The sequence below is a fragment of the Dipodomys merriami genome, unplaced genomic scaffold (assembly GCF_024711535.1).
Source record: "Dipodomys merriami isolate MVZ:Mamm:240054 unplaced genomic scaffold, mDipMer1.0.p SCAF_31, whole genome shotgun sequence".
Classification (NCBI taxonomy): domain Eukaryota; kingdom Metazoa; phylum Chordata; class Mammalia; order Rodentia; family Heteromyidae; genus Dipodomys; species Dipodomys merriami.
Window position 1 is genome coordinate 18,411,419 of NW_027204604.1, and position 19,453 is coordinate 18,430,871.

The 19,453-nt window shown below is 37.8% G+C and overlaps 1 protein-coding gene across 7 annotated transcripts in view; it reads right to left on the bottom strand.

Annotated features, from left to right (window-relative positions):
* Cep170 (centrosomal protein 170) overlaps positions 1-19,453 on the bottom strand; it is a 92,598-nt gene that overhangs the window by 29,973 nt on the left and 43,172 nt on the right. For 4 of the 7 annotated variants that reach the window (XM_070041913.1, XM_070041912.1, XM_070041910.1 and 1 more), the window contains exons 8-10: positions 17,741-18,217; positions 12,372-12,535; positions 11,617-11,910 (exon numbers count right to left, since the gene is read on the bottom strand). In XM_070041913.1, coding sequence (XP_069898014.1) covers positions 11,617-11,910; positions 12,372-12,535; positions 17,741-18,217 — 935 coding nt within the window. The remainder of the gene's footprint in view (positions 1-11,616; positions 11,911-12,371; positions 12,536-17,740; positions 18,218-19,453) is intronic. The other 3 variants (XM_070041916.1, XM_070041915.1, XM_070041914.1) reach the window with 1 other exon arrangement.

Below are 19,453 nucleotides of genomic sequence, written 5' to 3' on the forward strand. Positions count from 1 at the left end.
CAAACCCTTTCTGTTTTTAGTTACTTTTGGGATAGGTTTTGAGTTTCTGCCTAGACTGGCCTGAGATCCTCCTAATTAGGTCTCCCACATTATCAGGAATCACAGGCATGAACTATTATAGCTGGTATATTGGTTGACATGGGTAACTTTTTGCTCCAACGGGGCTTAAACTAGGATCTTCCTGATCTCAGTCTCCTAAGAAGCTGAAGTTACAAGTGTAAGCCATTGTGCCTGGTTCTGCGCTATCATTTTTGAATGTTGAAAAACAACAGACATGTAACTTTTTATCTATTCTTTCCATATCAAGTGTTTAACATTTAAATGAGAGTTAAATTAATATGCATAACTTTCAGTTTGGGGAGTCAAAACTGAAGGCCAGTTGCTTGCTAAGGAAGCACTCTTAACTGCTGAGCCATACCTCCAGTGCTAATTTTTGCTTATTATTTTTGAGACAGGGTTTTGCATCCTGTCCAGAAACAAGCTTCAGCCTGATCCTCCTATATTAAGTTTTCTGGAAGCTAGGAAAACAGGTACATAGCCACTGAATCCAGCTCTACAGAGAGAAGGGGTCTCTTGGAACATCTTTCTGCTTTGAACGGCTATCACAACCATTTCAGCTTCCCAAGTATAAAGGGCTCCAGGTGTGAACCAGTGACACTTAGCTAATTTTATACTTATAGTTTTTTTGTGCTGGTCTTGGGCCTTGAACTCAGGGCCTGGGCAATGTCCCTGAGATTTTTTGCTCAAGGCTAGCACTCTGCCACCTGAGCCAAAGCTCCATTTCTGACTTAAACATTTACTTACATATTTTTAAGTTAAATGTCAAGAAAATAAAGTTTGAGAATTAAGGTGGTCACTTTGAGAAGTTCTGAATAAAAGCACAGATATTCTTTTATTTTTATTTTATTTATTTACTTATTTATTTTTGTCAGTCGTGGGTCTTGAACTCTGGGCCTGGGCGCTGTCCCTCAGCTCTTCAGCTCAAAGCGAGTGTTCTACCTCTTAAACCACAGCACCCCTTCTGGTTTTCTGGTGGTTAATTGGAGATAAGTCTTTTGGGCTTTCCTGCCCGGGCTGGCTTTGGACAGTGATCCTCAGATCTCAGCCTTCTGAGATTACAGGTGTGAGCCACCAGCACCCAGCTATTCTTTTATTTTTAAATGAACAGAATCTGAGTTTTACTCATTTCCTGGCACAAAAAAGGCCCTAAAAATTCCTTTTAAGGTGTCGAGACCTACACATATTTGCTAGAGATGCAGTAATTATTTCTTTCCCACATAGGTAGCAGGACAGGAATACTAAAATATAGGGGAAGAAGACTTCAAATCTCATATATTTTTGGTAGCATCTTGGAAAACTCTCTTACAGCAATGACTAGCTTGAAATCCTATCTATTCATTCTTGTATGTAGCTATACAAAAATACTCACTTGTGACATTTTTATTTTGAAAACAAAGCATACAAACATTTTATACTGATATATACCTTAAGGCTAACATGTTGTTCATGTTTAAGAGAGTACCTGCAACCTTAGATAATATCTTGAGCGCTTGTCAAAACCAAGATCAAGATACCAATTTTTTTTTTAATCTTCCATTCTAGATTCTGTCCCTGGAGACTTCATCCACATGGAAGTCTTCATTCACTTCTCTTATCAACAGCTTGCCTACCTGTTTTTTGTCTTCCTAGATGGCACAAGATATTTCAGATATAGTTAGTGCTAGGGCCTTTATTCTCTTCCCCTTCCCACCCTGACCAGGTCTCAACTGAAATCCCAAACTACCATCACAGATGCAGGTCTTTCATCCAGCCAGGTACTTCAGGCTGCAAGTCTATAGTGTGGGAGGATGTACCAAAAAAAGTGGGGGAGAGGACTTAAAAAATTATATTTTTCCCTGTCTCACTTTCCCTCTCCCAACTCTCTTTACTTTAGAGGTATCAGGGCCCTGAGTCATTAGGTGGATGCTCTACCACCTGAGCCAGAGCCAGAGCTATTGTGTTTGTGAAGCCTCTGTGGAGCTGTGACACTAGGCACAGAACACCATATCCAGGAGCTTTTTGTTGTTGAGACAAGGTCTCATTCATTCACTTGTTGCCCAGGTTGGTCGAGGATGGCACTGTGCTTTCCAGCCAATGAGGCATGGATCACTGTGCCTAGTTAATCTCTCTCTCTCCCCCCCCCCTCCACCCTCTGTCTCTCTCTCTCTCCTCTGTTTTTATTTTTTTTGTCAATGGTGGGGCTTGAACTCAGGCCCTAGGCACTGTCCCTGATCATCTTCTACTTGAGGCTAGTGTTCTACCAGTTTGAGCCATAGCATCACTTCTGGTTTTCTGGTTATTAATTGGACATAGAGTCTCAAGGACTTTCTAAATGCCCAGGTTGGCTTTAAACTATGATCCTCAGATCTCAGCCTCCTGAGTAGCTATGATTACAGGCATGAGCCACCAGCACCTGGCCACTAATTTCTCTCTTAAAGAGAAAAATTTCTTAAAGTGGAGTGTGAATTAACATTGTGATTTTTATAATACATGTGCAACCAACATTTAAACTTAAGGTTCAATCAAAATTGTTAGAACTCAGAAAGAGGCTAGGAGAAATGTTTTATAATTTTCCAAAATATACACATAAATACAAGTACATCCATGTTCATAGCAGCATTATTTATAATAGCAAAAGTTGGAAAAAAAAACCTCAAATGTCCATGAATGGATAAAATATTATTACTATGAGGCCATGAAAATAAATGTTTATTATACTGCTTAATTCTTAGAAAACTTTTAAGTGACAGTAGCCAGTCATTAAAGGGTACACATAAATGATCCTATTTATATGAAGTGTCCAGAAAAAGCAAATGCAGAAAGGCAAAAAACAGATGACTGATTTCCAAGAGTCTGAAGAAGGAAGGAACAGGAAATGATTACTTTTTTTTTTTTTTTTTTTGGGTCCAGTCGTGGGGCCTGAACTCTGGGCCTGGGCGCTGTCCCTCAGCTCTTCAGCTCAAGGCTAGCGCTCTACCACTTGAGCCACAGCGCCACTTCCGGCTTTTTTCTTTTTGCTTATATGGTGCTGAGGAATCGAACCCAGGGCCTCAGGCTTGCAAGGCAAGCGCTCTACCACTGAGCCACCTTCCCAGCCCAGGAAATGATTACTTGATGAGTATGAGACTTTTGTTTTAGTATAATGAAAAATTTCTGGATTTAGTCATGATCACTATACAACATTGTACAACAGCCACTGAATTTTACTATATACTCCATGTTGGACCAAAATTCCAATTATCCTGCCTTGGTTTCCTGAATGCTGAGATTGGTGTGTATTGGGCACGAATAGCTTTATTTTGGGGGATAGGGGCAATACTGGGGCTTGATCTCAGGGCCTGTGTACTGTCCTGAGCTTTTGAGCTCAAGGCTAGTGCTCTACCACTTGCGTACCACTCCACTTTCAGCTTTTTTGGTAGTTAATTGGAGGTAACAGTCACATGGTCTTTCGTGCCTGGGATGGCTTTCAATTGCAATTCTCAGATCTCAGCCTCCTGAGTAGCTAGGATTACAGGCGTGAACCACTGGTGCCTGGACTATTTGCATATTTTAATGACCAAAGTATCCAGTTTTATGCTATGTAAATTTTATTTCAATTTTTTAAAAAAGATATTACTTTACTTTCTATAGTGGCTCAGTTACTGCCTATATTTTCAACCTATTCTTAAGTTTCTTTCAATACTTTCAAATTACTCCTATTTCGTCTTCCTTATAAAGTAAAAATATTCCATTTTTCCTTTTGATGGCTTTCACTTGGTCTGCTACTCTGTGTTTCTTTTTTTTGTCGGTCATGGGGCTTGAACTCTGGGCCTGAGCGCTGTCCCTCAGCTCTTCAGCTCAAGGCGAGCACTCTACCACTTGAGCTACAGCGCCACTTTCGGTTTTCTGGTGGTTTATTGGAGATAGGAGTCTCACGGTCTCTCCTGCCCGGGCTGGCTTTGAACCGCGATCCTCAGATCTCAGCCTCCTGAGTAGCTAGGATTACAGGCGTGTTTCTTACATGCATCTTATGTTGCTTTGCCTTCAATTTGGCCCTGTCCACATTAGTTCTGACTGACCATGGTTCTCTTGGTTCTGACTTAGATATAATCGAAAATTTTGCTGTGACCCAGGATACACATTCTCAGCAAGCCTTTGCTGGGCTATGACTCACAGCTATAGATGTTCTCTATGTTGAATTTCTTGTTTAGCTACACTTCTGGTTATGGATTCCATCCCACAAGTTGAAATAGAACTAGCACAAACTATACTCCATGAGGGAAGAGGATGTTTGCAACAGTGGGTAAAGAACAAAAACACAGGACAAGGAAAAAATGTTTGGCACAGGTTTTTCTCTGATAGGAAATTTAAGAGGAAGAGAGATACTCTTCGCAAGTCCTCTACAATGATCCACATTTCTCATCTTCATTTAATATTCCCCTTTCCATTTCAGGACAGTTTCTCACCTAGCCTGGGGGAGGCGAGGAGGGAGTGACAGGGAAGACTTTCCTTACCCTCAGTAGCATGTGTTCGGAGGAGCAGGGAGAAGAAACTGGTACTGTGATGTGTTCTCCGGAAGGTTTCACAGAAAGGTCAAGACAGGAAGAAGCGCAGGAAATGATTTTTATGGGGGGGAGAAGACTTTGCTCGATTGAGGCAGCGAAAAACACTTTCAACACATACTGTTCATAATAAATAGAATTTTTCCATATAGGTTTCGATGTAAAACTTAAGAAGTCTATCAGGCAAGTGTTAAGAATATAAAAGGTGAGCCAGGATATGATAAGGACAACTGCACATCCATGTTCACTGTAGCACAATAGCCAAGATATGGAAGCAACCCAGATGCTCACTTTAGATGAGTGGATAAAAAAATGTGGTACCTATATACAATGGAATTTTACATAACCATTAGAAAGAATAAAATATGTCATTTGCATGGAAATGGATGGAATGAAAACAAATCATGTTAAGTGAGGTAAGCCAAGATCAGAGATATAAATGATGCATATTCTACCTGATATGTGGATGTTAGACTTTAAACACACTGGGAAATGACAAATTACACAGAATTCTAGATACCCACATACAGTGAGACCAAAAAGGGACAGACTTAGGAGAGAATCACAAAGGTGCAATGCCTAAGTTCCTCTTCATCTTTACATAAAATAATATACATAATGAAATGAACTCCAAAGATATGGAAACAAAGGACTTTTGTCTTCGTTTGCTATTTCTTTTTCTGATGACTCTGTACTCTTTACCTGATATACAGTATATTCACGTGCACATCTGTGGGAGGCTGGGGGGAGGGCACAGAATCAGAGGAAAAACCGAGAAGGGCAGCAGTGGAGTGTACTGGCTGCACTGGTCATTGAGGAAAGTGAACTATGCAGCTGAGAGAGGAGGGAGGGAATGAGAAGCAGATGACACGGACGACACTGTGTGAAAGGAAATGTACTTAATACACGATATATGTAAAGGTAACCCCACTGTACATGACTCTGAAACAACAAGGAAGTAAATTTTTTAAAAAGAATACAAAAGGTAAATTTGGGGACATGTATAAAATAGGATTACATACAGACAGAGAACAAAAATAAGAACTAGAATGCAGGAATCTCACAATTTGAGGGTAGGGAATTAGATATCTTAACATTTTAACTACTGGTAACAGAAAAGAAAGGATATAGCATTTCAACATGGATCTTTAAAAAGATCCTATTTTAATTGTGCACAACTTCTCTTGGGCAGAGATCAAACACGTTGCAATCATCCTCAGATCTGGGATTACAATGTTTTGTGGGGAAAACTAAAAAGCCAGTGCTTATTATATTTAACATCAGTGTATCATGTGATATTGTTGTCTACTCATTTCTTTTTGATTTTGATGCCAAAATGGTACTTTTTCATAGTTTACTTATCTAATCAGACTTATCAGTCTCCTTTGTCTATTAGTTCTTTCCACACCAATGTTACTATGGCTAAGAACTTCATTTTCTCTCATCTGTCTAGTTGATTTCATCTCTTATTCTATATTCAACTTCCCTTTATTTTCTTTTTCTGGTGATAATGAAGTTTAAACTTGGGACCTCATCCTTACTAGGCAGGTACTTTACCACTTGAACACTCCCAACATCCCACTTATATTCTAGTAATTTGTAAATCTGTATTCTGTATATGTGTGCTGTTCGTAGGGCTTGAACTCAGTGCTGTCTCTGAGCTTTTTTTGCTCAAGGCTAGCACTCTACCACGGAACCAAAACTCCACTTCTGGCTTTTTGGTAATTAGAGCTAAGAGTCACACAGACTTTTCTGCCTGGGTTGGCTGTGAACCTCAATTCTCAGATCTCAGCCTCCTAAGTACCTAGGATTACAGGCATGAGCCACTGGTGCTAATAGTAAATCTATTATATTTTCAATCTGGATCTTTTACTGAGATCCAGAAATTTGTAATTTTAAATTGCCTTTTCTATTTCTGATCTTTCCAACTTCTAATCCATAGTATATACTTCTGACAGTAGTTTGAATGTCACTGTCCTATATAAAATTTGTTTTCTATGATTATCCCCATTGCCTTCAGCATTAAAGGGAAAAAAAGAGAGAAGGAAAAAAAGAAAAGACGAGAAAAGAAGAAACAAAGAAAGAAAGAAAGAAAAAGAAAGAACAAAAAGACAGCCAGACACCAGCCGCTCACAACTATAATCCAAGCTACTCATGAGGTTGAGAGCTGAGGATCACAGTTTGAAAACAGCTGGGCTGTCAAGTCCCAGGAGCTGTATCTCTAAATAAACAGTCACCTCCCTAGAAAAGGTTGGATGGACTGGATACATGACTCAAGTGATACAGTTCCAGCCATCAATGAAAAAGTTCAGTAAGGATATGAGTCCATGAGTTCAAGCCCTTACACCACCACCACCAACCACACCATCACCAACACAAAGTCCATGGTACTTTATTTTTATTTTTTGGTGGAATAGTGGTTTGAACTCAGGACTTGTTTGACAGAAGGTTCTCTACTACTTAAGCCAGGTTCCCAGCCCTTTGCTTATTTTTCACAGGGTCTCACATTTATGCTTAGGTGAGCATGAACCTCAATTCTCCTATTTATACTTCATTTATTTCTTTACTGTTATTATAAAGGTGATGCATAGAGGGGTTACGGTTAGGTAAGTCGGGTAATGAGAATATTTATTTATAATTTAAATTCTTGCACAGCTATATAATGACAGGCATTCATCACTACATCCATCTTTTTATTGGCTAAAATGGGGCCCCAATACATTTTGCCCAGATGGACTGAAACTGGGATGTTGCTAATTGTAACCTCAGGAGCTTGGATTACAGGTGTGAATCATTGTGCCAGGCTCAAATTGGATTTCTTTACATATGAATCATTCTCAGAAAGAATCATGTAGTGTTCTGGATTTTAGAGGAACAGTTTTGGCTTTCACTGCTGATAGTTATAAATGGAGTTTATTATGTTAATGCATATTTCTTCTACATCTAACTTGTCTGTAGTTTCTTTTTTTTTTGGTCGGTTGTGGGTCTTGAACTCTGGGCTTGGGTGCTGTCCCTGTGCTATTCAGCTCAAGGCGAACGCTCTACTGCTTGAGCCACAGCACCACTTCCTGTCTGTAGTTTCTTTTTTTGTCGGTTGTGAGGCTTGAACTCTGGGCCAGGGCATTGCCCCTGCGCTCTTCAGCTCAAGGCAAGTGCTCTACCACTTGAGCCAGCGCCGCTTCCGGTTTTCTAGTGGTTTATTGGAGATAAGAGTCTTATGGACTTTCCTGCCCAGGCTGGCATTGAATCATGATCCTCAGATCTCAGCCTCCTGAGTAGCTAGTATTACAGGTGTGAGCCACTGGCTCCCGGCTGGAGTTTTATTTCTTTAATAAGAGGTAGACGCTTAGTAAGTATTTACTTTAATATCACAGGATAAAGTAGAGAGAGGTTAAATAGTGAAACATTTCCTGTTCCACAGAGGAAATGGCAGGTAAAGACTCCAAGTGATTAGTTTTGCTATTTATTTATTTTTTGGTCCAGTTGTGGGGCCTGAACTCTGGGCCTGGGCGCTGTCCCTCAGCTCTTCAGCTCAAGGCTAGCACTCTACCACTTGAGCCACAGTGCCACTTCCGGATTTTTTCCCCTGCTTATGTGGTGCTAAGGAATCGAACCCAGGACCTCATGCATACAAAGCAAGCACTCTACCACTGAGCCACCTTCCCAGCCCTAGTTTTGTTATTTTTTTAAGATCATGAAAGTATGATTTTGTTAAGTGCTAGGATTATAGGCTTAAGCCACTGTTTGACTAGTCCATAGTTTTCGAAAATCCTATGTGCCATCTGCTGAAAACGGGCTCACTGGCCATTAAATACAGTTCTTATTGAGGAGCTTTTACATGGTGTCACTAAGTTTCTTGTGGTCATGGATTTGACATTTCCTATCTCCTCCTACCCCAGGAGAAGTGAGGAGAAAAGAACAGGAAAACAGAAGGAGTGATAAGGCTCATGATCACAGTGGAACAGGCCCAAGGCAATTCCCTGGAGTTTCTTTAGTGTGGATGCCTAAAGAAGTTTCCAACAAATATTCCTTCAATACCTTATACCTATCAAAAGCATTTAGCATATTACTTTAAGTTTATTTATATTGCTATCCCACTGTATACTCCTTCCTCACACACAAAACCTGGCCCAGTACCAATGACAAGCCAGTTATGGAGTGAGAAAGCAGACTCGTTGTGAAATTTTCAAGACCTAAAACCATTTAGGTTCAGCTGCCCCAACTTCTACCTCATACACCCAAACTTTACAAGGAAGAGGTGACAGAGCTCACAAAGAAATCTGATACAATGCCAGGATCTACTTTTAACCACTGCAGTGCGGCTCATTCCCTCAGGATGGCCGTTCTCTGCCTCTGTTTTCCCACACCCACAGATTACTTCATGTTCTTCAGACATTTGGCTCTTGGTTCACTTCTTTTGTTTCCTCAAAGCCAGCCCTGAATTAGCCTCAATCTAGCAGCAGTATAAACCACAGATAATGGAATCTCAGCGCTTTTACTTTGGCAGTCACAAGACAGAATGCAGTGATCCTTGTTTTCTCTGAAATAGGGTCTCAGTTTGGTTTTCTGATTTATATATATTAAGAAAGCCTGAATTAAGTATCTAGTTTCATACTGCCATTACTCCTTTAAATGAATCCTGTTCTTAAATCTTGGGTTTCTCTATTCCTAGTGTGACTAGCAACTTGATGTCAAACGGGGGGGGGGGGGGAGGGAGAAGGGACTCCTTGAAGACAAAAGATGCTTATGACACTGACACTAGGTATAAAACTAGATTCTGTAACCCCCCTTTGCTCCAACAGTTTCCTAAAGGGCCTCATCTGCAACGATGACTTTCTTGGCTATCTTCTGTCCTGGCTACAGGACCTTGCATGATAACTTCCACTTCAGCTGCACATTTGACTCTTTCAGTGCTGAAAACTGTTCCAAGGGTTTGTCACTACTTTGTGTTGAGGTTCATATGTGGAAATTATTAATATGAGTAATAACAAATATGGGAGTCCTAGAGCCCTGTGAGGATGTAACTGGCTACAGGAGATGTGACTAGTATGCTTAGGTGATACCAGTGGAAAACCCTGGTTGGGTGGTTGTTTATATTTATAGCTAAGTATGGGATTATGAGTTTGCGACCTCATGCTGTAATCCTGTCAAAAGATAGGAAGAGTCTCTGCATGGACTTATACCACTGCTTCCTGGCTTCCTGTTATCTACCTCTTGGAATGTGCTCTTTTATTTTCCCCATAACTCTCTTAAAGCCTGGGGCAAACTAAACCTATAGAAGTGGAGGCTGGGGGAGACATCCTCAGTTTATCATGTCTGTCAGTTAACTCATTATTAGAAGATTATTAGGTAATACTGCATAGGCATATTCTTCATCTGTCATCTTGGAATCTGCTGGTCAAAACCAGCAAATAAACACAGCTAAACTTTACAGGCTCTCATAAAACATTATGATAAGACTAGTAAGTATTTTAAAAATTCTTTTAGAAAGCTAATGAAATGTCTTCCGTTTTACAAATGAAACCCAGGTTTAAAGAAGTTAGTTTACCCAAGAGCACACATTAGCATCTCAATAGTTCACACTTAAAGCAGACATGTCTGCATTCTTAAATGCTGAAAAAAAAATAAACTGCTAACTATAATAGTATAATCATCTTTTTGTGCCGGTACTGGGGCTTGATTCTAGGGCCTCAAGTTTTCTCTTGGCTTTCTTGCTCATAGTTGGTGCTCTACCACTTGAAACTTTTGCTGGCTAATTGGAGATGGAGTCTTAAAACTTTTTGGCCAGAGCAGGTTCAATTACAGGTGTAAGCCATGGGTGTCCAGCTAAAATAATCCTTTATGGGAAAAAAAAACAATCATTATGAATGAAAATCTGTTTCTTTTTATGTACTCTTCAATAAAAGGAATTGTGAATATGTACACTACAGTAAATACACTAAATATAGTATAGGATAAACTCTAAAATGGTATGGTTTAAGTGGTAAAGTGACTGCTTAACAACCACCAAGCCTGAAGTTCAGATACCAGGATAGCAAAGAAAGAAATAAGCCAAGAAAGAGGAGATAAAGTAAACATAAATCCTAACATTTTTTCTGCATCCCTAAATGTTAGACATCTTGTCCATTTCCTAGGCAGGATCATTCTGAAAACTAATCAGCTAAATTAGAGCATCTCAAATATTAATGTGCATATGAATTACCTAGCCATCTTGTTTTTAATTCTGATTCTGATTCAGTATGTTTGGAGTGGTCCTTCTTAGTGATGTTAATATTGCTCACTACTGGGGCACACTTTAAGTAACCAGAATTTAAATAAGAGATTTTTAGCCAGGAGGTAAAATAAATAGCTGGTTCTAAAGTCAACTTTGAACTGAAGTCAAAATTGAAAAAAACCGAACTACTTAAAAACATACAACAATCATTATAAACATCAATAAAGTTAAAGAAATATTGGAAATGTAGATAATGATGATCACTTAGTGTAAATTTGGCTAAAATGAGTACAATATAAAAAATGACTTTGTTCTCATACAGTTTTTTTCTATCACCAGAGATAAAATAAATAGGAATAAAAAAATAAAAATTAGGAAAAAGTTCGTTAAAACATATGTAATATCATCTGCTTCCAACATCATAAAATCAGTATGCAATAAGTCTGTAGTTAATATTTTAGGTTTATAACAACAGAATTACAGCAACTTATTTCATTGTTTAATTTGGATACAAATGATGGCAAAAAGAAAATTCCAAAATATGCTATTTTTAAAACCTAGCTGAGATTTACACAAGTTTAAAAGGTCCAGTTTAAATGTAGAATAAGACCTTCTATATGAAACTTAGACAAATGCAGAATATAATCGAAGGAAAGCAGAAAGCATTTCTGTCTTATTATCAGTCTTCTAGATCCCTAACAAAACTCTAAGGTTCTCAGACCACTGACTGTGTAAGACCATTTCATCTTGATTCTCCATTAATTTCTAACAGTCAAATACACCACACAACAACTAATATCATGCTTGCATTCAATTATTTACCTTGTCAATCATTTTTCTTGCTTCCACTTCCTCACTGTTGGGATTCTCTAACTCAATGGTATAAGTACCCTTGTCACTTTGGTCATCATCATTATCCTTTTCTGAAGTGGCAGAAGTAGCTTGATTTTTTAACATTTTATCCATCTCCTGGCTTGGTCTGTGCCCAAGACTCCCTGAACTTCTTAATAATGCAGTTTGTAGGAAGGGTATTGACACCGACGGCTCCTCTGATTTCTGTTTTAACAATTTCCCATGTGGAACACCATGCCCCCCTCTGTGATGCGCAGAGCTAGTCTGTAAAGACAAAGAAACCACTTTGGCATCTGCTGTTGTTGATTTTGTTTTTTCAAGTTTTGTATGTGGTGCTGAATATGTAGTTTCCTGATGAAGGATTCCTGTATTTTTAGTAACAAATGTGACCTTTTTCTAGAACTTTCTTCATCAATAAATGCAATCATGCCTGGCTCCAGTGGCTCACACCTGGAATCCTAGCTACTCAGGAAGCTGAGATCTGAGGATTGTGGTTCAAAGCCAGCCTGGGCAAGAAAGTCTGCGAAACTCTTATCTCCAATTAAGCACCAAAAAATAACAACAACAACAACAAAAGCTGGAAGTAGAGCTGTGGCTCAATGATAGAACACTGGCCTTGAGCTGAAAAGCTCAGGGACAGCGCCTAGGCCCTGAGTTCAAGCCCCAGGACTGGTACAAAAAAAAGGAAAAAGAAAAAAAGCAATAATAAAAGCAGATTAACTTACAGCAGGTTGATCTTGATGTCGTTCAGCAGCCTGGACCTTCTGCAGCTTCTTCTGCTCAGAGTGGTGGCGTCTTAAGTGTTCCTCGAGAGCAGCACGCTTGCCACCGCGCCTGTGTGCCCCAGCGTTCTCTGAATCACTCTGTGTACCATCATCATGTTTATTTCCTGGACACAAGAGAGAAACCACATAATAGAGAAGAAAAGAGTCCCATGTAGAAAATTAGAGGCATATACAAAAGTGCTGTTTGTTTTGGCTCCCTCCCCCTTTTTTATCCAAAGTCATATGTTCTTCTTAGTAACAGGCTCTGCAAACTTCCCTCAACTGCAATGGCTACATTCAAATTTTATCAACCAACAATGAGGTCCATTATAAACAACTGAATCAGATTACTTTTCTTTCTCCAAATCTTCACTTTATAGATCCATCAGTGTCTTAACAGATAAGCAATGTTCTATCATCTGTTATAGTTTGTATTCATAACTCAATACACATTGCTTCTGTCTCCAAATCTTAAAAATATTTAATAAAAATTAGTCTAACATTAGAATGCAAGAAAGACAAGAAAGAGGGTGATACTATTAAAATACTTACTATGAAAAGAGAACACAAATACTATAAAAAGTGTTAAGTCTTCATGTGTGGTAATACTGAAAACTATGAAAAGTCCAGCATCCCCTTGCTTTAATACTAGCAATAACACAATGCTTCTATTTTTTCTTAGTATGATAATTTCTAATGGCTTTAAAGATGGCTTAAAGAATGCTAATAGGTCTATCACAGAAAATATTACAACTTTTTTTTTTGCCAGTCCTGGGGTTTGAACTCAGGGCCTGGACACTGTCCCTGAGCTTCTTTCTGCTCAAGGATTAGCACTCTACCACTTGAGCCACAGCACCATTTCTGGCTTTTTCTGTTTATGAGGTACTGAGGAATCAAACCCCGGGCTTCATGCACATTAGGCAAGCACTCTACCACTAAGCCACATTCCCAGTCCAGCTATGGCATCTTTAATCTTTGCACCTCTAGGCAAATAACATAGGGCTAAATATAAACAGATTTCCTCAACATAAAGCATCTACAGTCAAAATTACAATATTTGAATTTAGAAACATTTTCTTCAGTTTTTCCTGTATTAGAGCAAGTAAAAACCATTAAGTAGTTAATTAACTCTTAAGAGTTCTTTAGAGACTAGATGTGACACTATTAGAATCATTTGACCTTTTACTGATTTAACTTCAATTTGAAATTTTTTCCTACCTAAATAATAATTACATTAGAATAACCAGCTGGGTGTTGATGGCTCACTTCTGTAATCCTAGTTACCCAGGAGTCTGAGAGGCAAGAATCATGGTTTGAAGCCAGCCTGGGCAGGAAAGTCTGTGAGACTCTTATCTCCAATAACCAAAAAGCTAAAAGTTGAGCTTTGGTTCAAATGGTAGAGTGCTAAGCCTTGAGCACAAAAACTCAGGGACAGTGCCCAGGCCCTGAGTTCAAGCCCCAGCACTGGCACACAAATATACAAAAAAAAAAAAAAAAAAAAAGATAATCACAAATCAGTGTTTAAATAAATGATTTCATTGAAAGCTACAAAGAATCTGGTACATCAGAATGTACATTGGAAGCACATTACAATGCTTCCAGAACTAAAATGCTTCCAGAACTAAAGACAATTTTTAAATATTTCTGGGTTACAGACTTTAATGCAAATGAATGCCTGCTCAATAATATTATACCTGACAAAATAATGAGCAGAAGTGAAAGGCTGGGGGAGATGGAGGACATCAAGCCCTGCCTAGGGAAAAAGTTGAGTTTTAATGCTCTTGGGTTTGTTCCTAATCAATTTAGAAGCTACTAAATAGCAGTAACAAAACATAAGTAAATTACTTGTTAAAAATGTGCAACATGAAAGGAATGAGAAGACTCACCAAGTAGCAGAAAACGATGATGTTTTAGAAATGTAAGAAAAATAAAGATCAAAGCTAAGGGACTTTGGGAGAATGCCTACCTAAGTGATAGTGATTAATATCATAAAAAATCAAAATACTTGGGCTAGGAAGGTGGCTCAGTGGTAGAGCGCTTGCCTTGCATGCATGAGGCCCGGGGTTCGATTCTTCAGCACCACATAAGCAAAAAGAAAAAAAACTGGAAGCGGTGCTGTGGCTCAAGTGGTAGAGCGCTAGCCTTGAGCTGAAGAGCTGAGGGACAGCGCCCAGGCCCAGAGTTCAGGCCCCATGACCAGACCCTCCCCACCCCCCCAAAATCAAAATACAACAAAATTACAACTCTGTGAATCATTATTCAAATTACAGTATATAAAGAAAAAAATGTGTTTAATAAAATCCCTGCCTCAGATAACCTAGAAATCATATAGAGCAGAGGAAAACAAAACTGAAATATAGCCCTAATTCAAATACAAAATTCACTGAGAACATCACATTTTACCACTTATCTTACTTTACATTGGATATAATGAAAATGAATCCAGTTTGAAATAGCCAGAAATAACAAAATTCCAATTATCTCCTATTTAATAAGACCAACATAACCCATAAGAAACTTCCACTTAAATGTGTTAATGAAAAATATGATTGCTATAGAATTTACATACAAATTCTGGCACTTAATTGTGTCAGGCCCTTTTGGATATCTTTCATGTAAATTATAGTTTAAAGTGTTTTATAGAGATAAGCCATTTTCTATTTGGACCATTATTTTTCTTTCTGAATCAGGGAGATAACTAAATAGAGCTACAACCTTCTGTATTTGAATATAAAGATCACTTAGGAACTCTTTACCAAGCTTTCCCAGCTCCTGCTATCATTAGCCATGCCTAGACACACAGAAGTTCTTTTCAGTTAGATTAGCTTAGATGTACTTAGTAGCTGTAGCTAAAAGAAGCTGCAACTCTCCTAAAGGGTGAAAGTGTATGGGCTTTGTGAACATTATTTTCCTCACTGTCCCAAAGCGCGTGCACTTTACTCTTGTAGGAGCAAGGTGTTTTTGTTTTGTTTTGCTTACTTTAATTGTTTAAGTAAACAGGTGGAGTCTAATCTTGGTAAAATGGTTATTACTTGCTAACTGTATTTATTCGGACTCTGAGTTATATCTCTTGACATGCTAACCATTAAGAAAAGATTGTTTTATAACTTGGTAAGTAAATAACTATGGTTAATGTAGTGATACAGTGTGCATGTGGACATCAATGTCTATTTGTCACAAATGGGCTCTTTTTCAAGAGCAGAGAATGATAGCTTAAAAACAGCAGCAAATACAGAAAAACTATTATGACGACTAAAAAGGATTTAAGCAGGTTTTTAGAAAATGGTATGCTCTTTTTTATTTTTGCAGTCCTGGTGCTTGAACTCAGGGCCTGGGCACTGTTCCTGAGCCTCTCTGTGCTCAAGGCTAGCACTCTAAGGCTAGCACTCTATCACTTGAGCTACAGCTCCACTTTGGGCTTTTTCTAAGTAGTTTACTAGAAATAAGAGTCTCACAGACTTTTCTGCCTGGGCTGGATTCGAACCATGATCCTCAGAACACAGCATCTTGAGTAGCTAGGATTATGGTTGTGAGCCACTGGCACACAGCTAGAAATAATAATAATAATAATAATAATAATAATAATAATAATAGATGATTTCTTATGTGGTTAAGTGTGGTTTTAAAAAAGATTTTCTAAATTTTCCCTTCATACTACCACTTATCATCAGCACATTATGATATGTATAGCTTTTAGTTGTCAGCTTTAATTGTTTGCAACTATATATCTATATTATCTAGTCCAAAAGTAAAACAAAAAACCATAATCAAGTGTGAAAAGTACACATACCACTTAATTGTTGATGACTATAAGGAAATATTCTAGGGGGGAAAGGGGGAGAATGGGAAGGGATGGGAAGGGTAAACAAAGGAGGAGGCTACAATGCTTGATAAGAAATGTACTGATTATTTTGCCCATGTAATTGTAACCCCTGTGTAAAGTTTTTTCACAATTAAAAAAAAAGGAAATATTCTAATAGGTGCCAATAAAGAATTAGCAAATTACATCATCTTACTATCCTAAAAATGTCTTAGGAACAAATGAGAAATAAATATAAGGTTTTCATTTCTTCATTACTTGAACAAAATCCTAGGATATAAGGAATGTGTTGTCAGTGTAAATCCTCTCATTAACAGTGAAGTCATTCATTGTTTGTTCAAATTGCTCAGTACCTATCACATGCTCAAGTCCCAGATAACGTGTTAAGTTATAAAGTATAGTTCTTAACTTAAAAGAATATGTTTAAAAAAAAACTCATTAACTTTTAATGAAGGCATAGAACAATCAGATTAACATACAGTCACAATTTGTCCAAAATCATTTATGAGTAGCTTATTAAATATACAGAGTAACATATATCTGTGTTTAATAATTCTATAAAAAAATTCAACTAACAAAACTAATGGGAAAAAATGTATCATTTGATACCATCACAGTACAAAGTTCTGTGCTCATCCTTGGCCTTGAGCTCAGTACTATGCATTGTTTCTCAGCTTGTTTTGCTCAAGGCTAACATCCTACCACTCTACAGCTACTACAGCTCTACTTCCAGACTTTTGGTAGTTAATTGGAGATGAGAGGTTCATGAAACATGAACTTTCCTGCTCAGGCTGCCTTTGAATGGTGATCCTCAGATCTCAGCCTACTGAATAGTGAGGATTACAGACATGAGCCACCAGCATCTGGCAAAGATTTTTTAAAGTATTTTGGCCAAGCATTATACTATTAAGGAATATATAATAATTTCACAAATGAACATTAACCTGTGATTCTCAGTCTTAATATGAAGAAAAATTTAGATTGATATACCCCATATTTCTCAATAAAAAGTTATGTTTTATGAGTAACTATTGAGAAATAGTTTGACATAATCAATGGTGTAACTATATTATAAAAGTGGAACTTTTGGGTCACCAACAACAGCTTAAAATTTTTTTTTAAATCTAGATATTAATATTTTCCTAGAAGCAGTACATAGAGAATAGAATTGTATGTATCTTTTCCTTAAATCAAGAAAATGATGGTAATTATCTTCTAGGGAATTCCACTGGTGAGCTAAGTTTTATATTTCCATAGGAAATATAATTTAATGACAAATCAAAATTCACAAAACCAATTTGGTTTTGGCAAGAAAATGAAGAAATACTATTTTTGAATGAATAAGTTGGATATGGGCAACATAACTTGCTTCTGAGCTTTAAAATTAAATGTAAACTTTGAAAAAGCAACTATGATTCAAATATCTAATGACTTGATAATTATGAAGGTCAAAGTTTTTGGTTTTTTTTATTAGACAATACGAAGTTCTGAAATGATCAATTCACTTTACCTTTCAACCTTTTCAAGTATACTGGAACATCACTTTTAATACTTTTAGAATCCTCTTCTGTTCTTTCCCATACCATTTGAGGAGGGTTGTTTTGTGCTAGCCAGTCAGCTACTTTGTTTTCTGGTGCCATCATTCCAGTTTGAATTCCCGGCAAGTCTTGAGTCCCAGGAGAAGACTTCTTCGACTTGTGGCGCTGATCAGAAGTAAATTTTGTCACATGGTCTCTAATAGTTACCTTTCCTGGGGTACTGTCATCAAATTCAATGGTAAATGAAGCATGCCCTGCACCTGTTGTATGGGAACTTGGTGTGTCTTTTGTTGGGATCTCATGAATAGTGCTCTCTGTAATTTGTGATGGCTGCTGGAATTCTTTTGTAGGGATTTCAAAGTAACTTGGTTCCCTACAGAAAGGAAAAAGTGCTTCTTCATTTGCAGCTGCAGACTGCTCCTCAACTTGCTTGGCATTTACGCTGCATCCTAATGAGAAAAATAAGAGAGAATTCAAAATATTTGGGGACTTCTAGTATTTGAGGGACATTGGTAATGACCATTTGCATTTCTCTCAGAGAATCAGAAGGCTGATTATAGCCTCGATGAACAGTGTCATTTTTAACATAGAAAAGAAAGTGGTAGAGCACTTGGCCCTAAGTTCAAACTCAGGTATCATCAGAAAAATAAAAGTAACAGAGAAGAAAGAATGTGGATTATGAACATGCAAGATAAGCAGCAGCAATGGCCAAGGACAGCAAGGGATAATCAAGAGATGGACCTTGCACAGATAGATCCATCATTTTCCCAACTTGATCTAGAAATCATCAAGGTGCAAAAGATTTGAAATCAAATGGAGATGGAGATACAGGTCCAATATAAATATCGCAGGATGGATAGAAAAAGCATGAAATTTTTTCATCAAGTTAGCAGGATGAGATATTGAAATATTTATGAACAAATTAGCGCCCCAATGGAGAACAGGTATTCAAATGAGGATGCAAGCATGAAGTAAAAGGGTAAGTTGTGTTTTGGAAGTAATCATCACACTTACCATTCTTTACCATACACTAATGATATTATGTTTAGGATGTCAAAAATAATATTACTTCTTACATTTTATAAAGACCAAAGAATGATCAGGTAAACTATTTGGTTTGTTTGTAGCAAAACAGTCCAAGCAACAGTTTGAAAGTAATAATGTAAAATTAGACAACTCAGTTGCCAGTCAGTAATTCTGAAAGAAAATTATCTTACATTTGTATATAGCACAATGTGCACAAGAGACCAAAAAAAAAAAAATCTTCGGAGGAAAGATGAACTGTAAATCTCAGATAAGTAACAGCTGGAAAGAGGAGCAAGCAACTATGAAATGTTAAATTTTTGTGCTGCCTCTAAGCAGAAAGGCATGAAAACAGATACTTTTTCAAGTAAGATACATAAAGCATGTAAATGAAATAACTAAAATGTCTTATATTGTGTGTTATTGGGTAAGGCAAATGCACAAGAAAAAATTAAAATGAAACAAGAGCCAGGCACTGATGGCTCATGCCTATTACCCTACCTACTGAGGTGGCTGAGATCTGAGGACTACAGTTAAAGCCAGCCTGGGCAGAAAAGTCCCTGTGAGACTCTTTATTTCCAATTAACCACTCAAATACTGGAAGTTGAGCTGTGGCTCAAAGTGGTAGAGTGCTAGAGCCTTGAGCAAAAAAACTCAGGGAT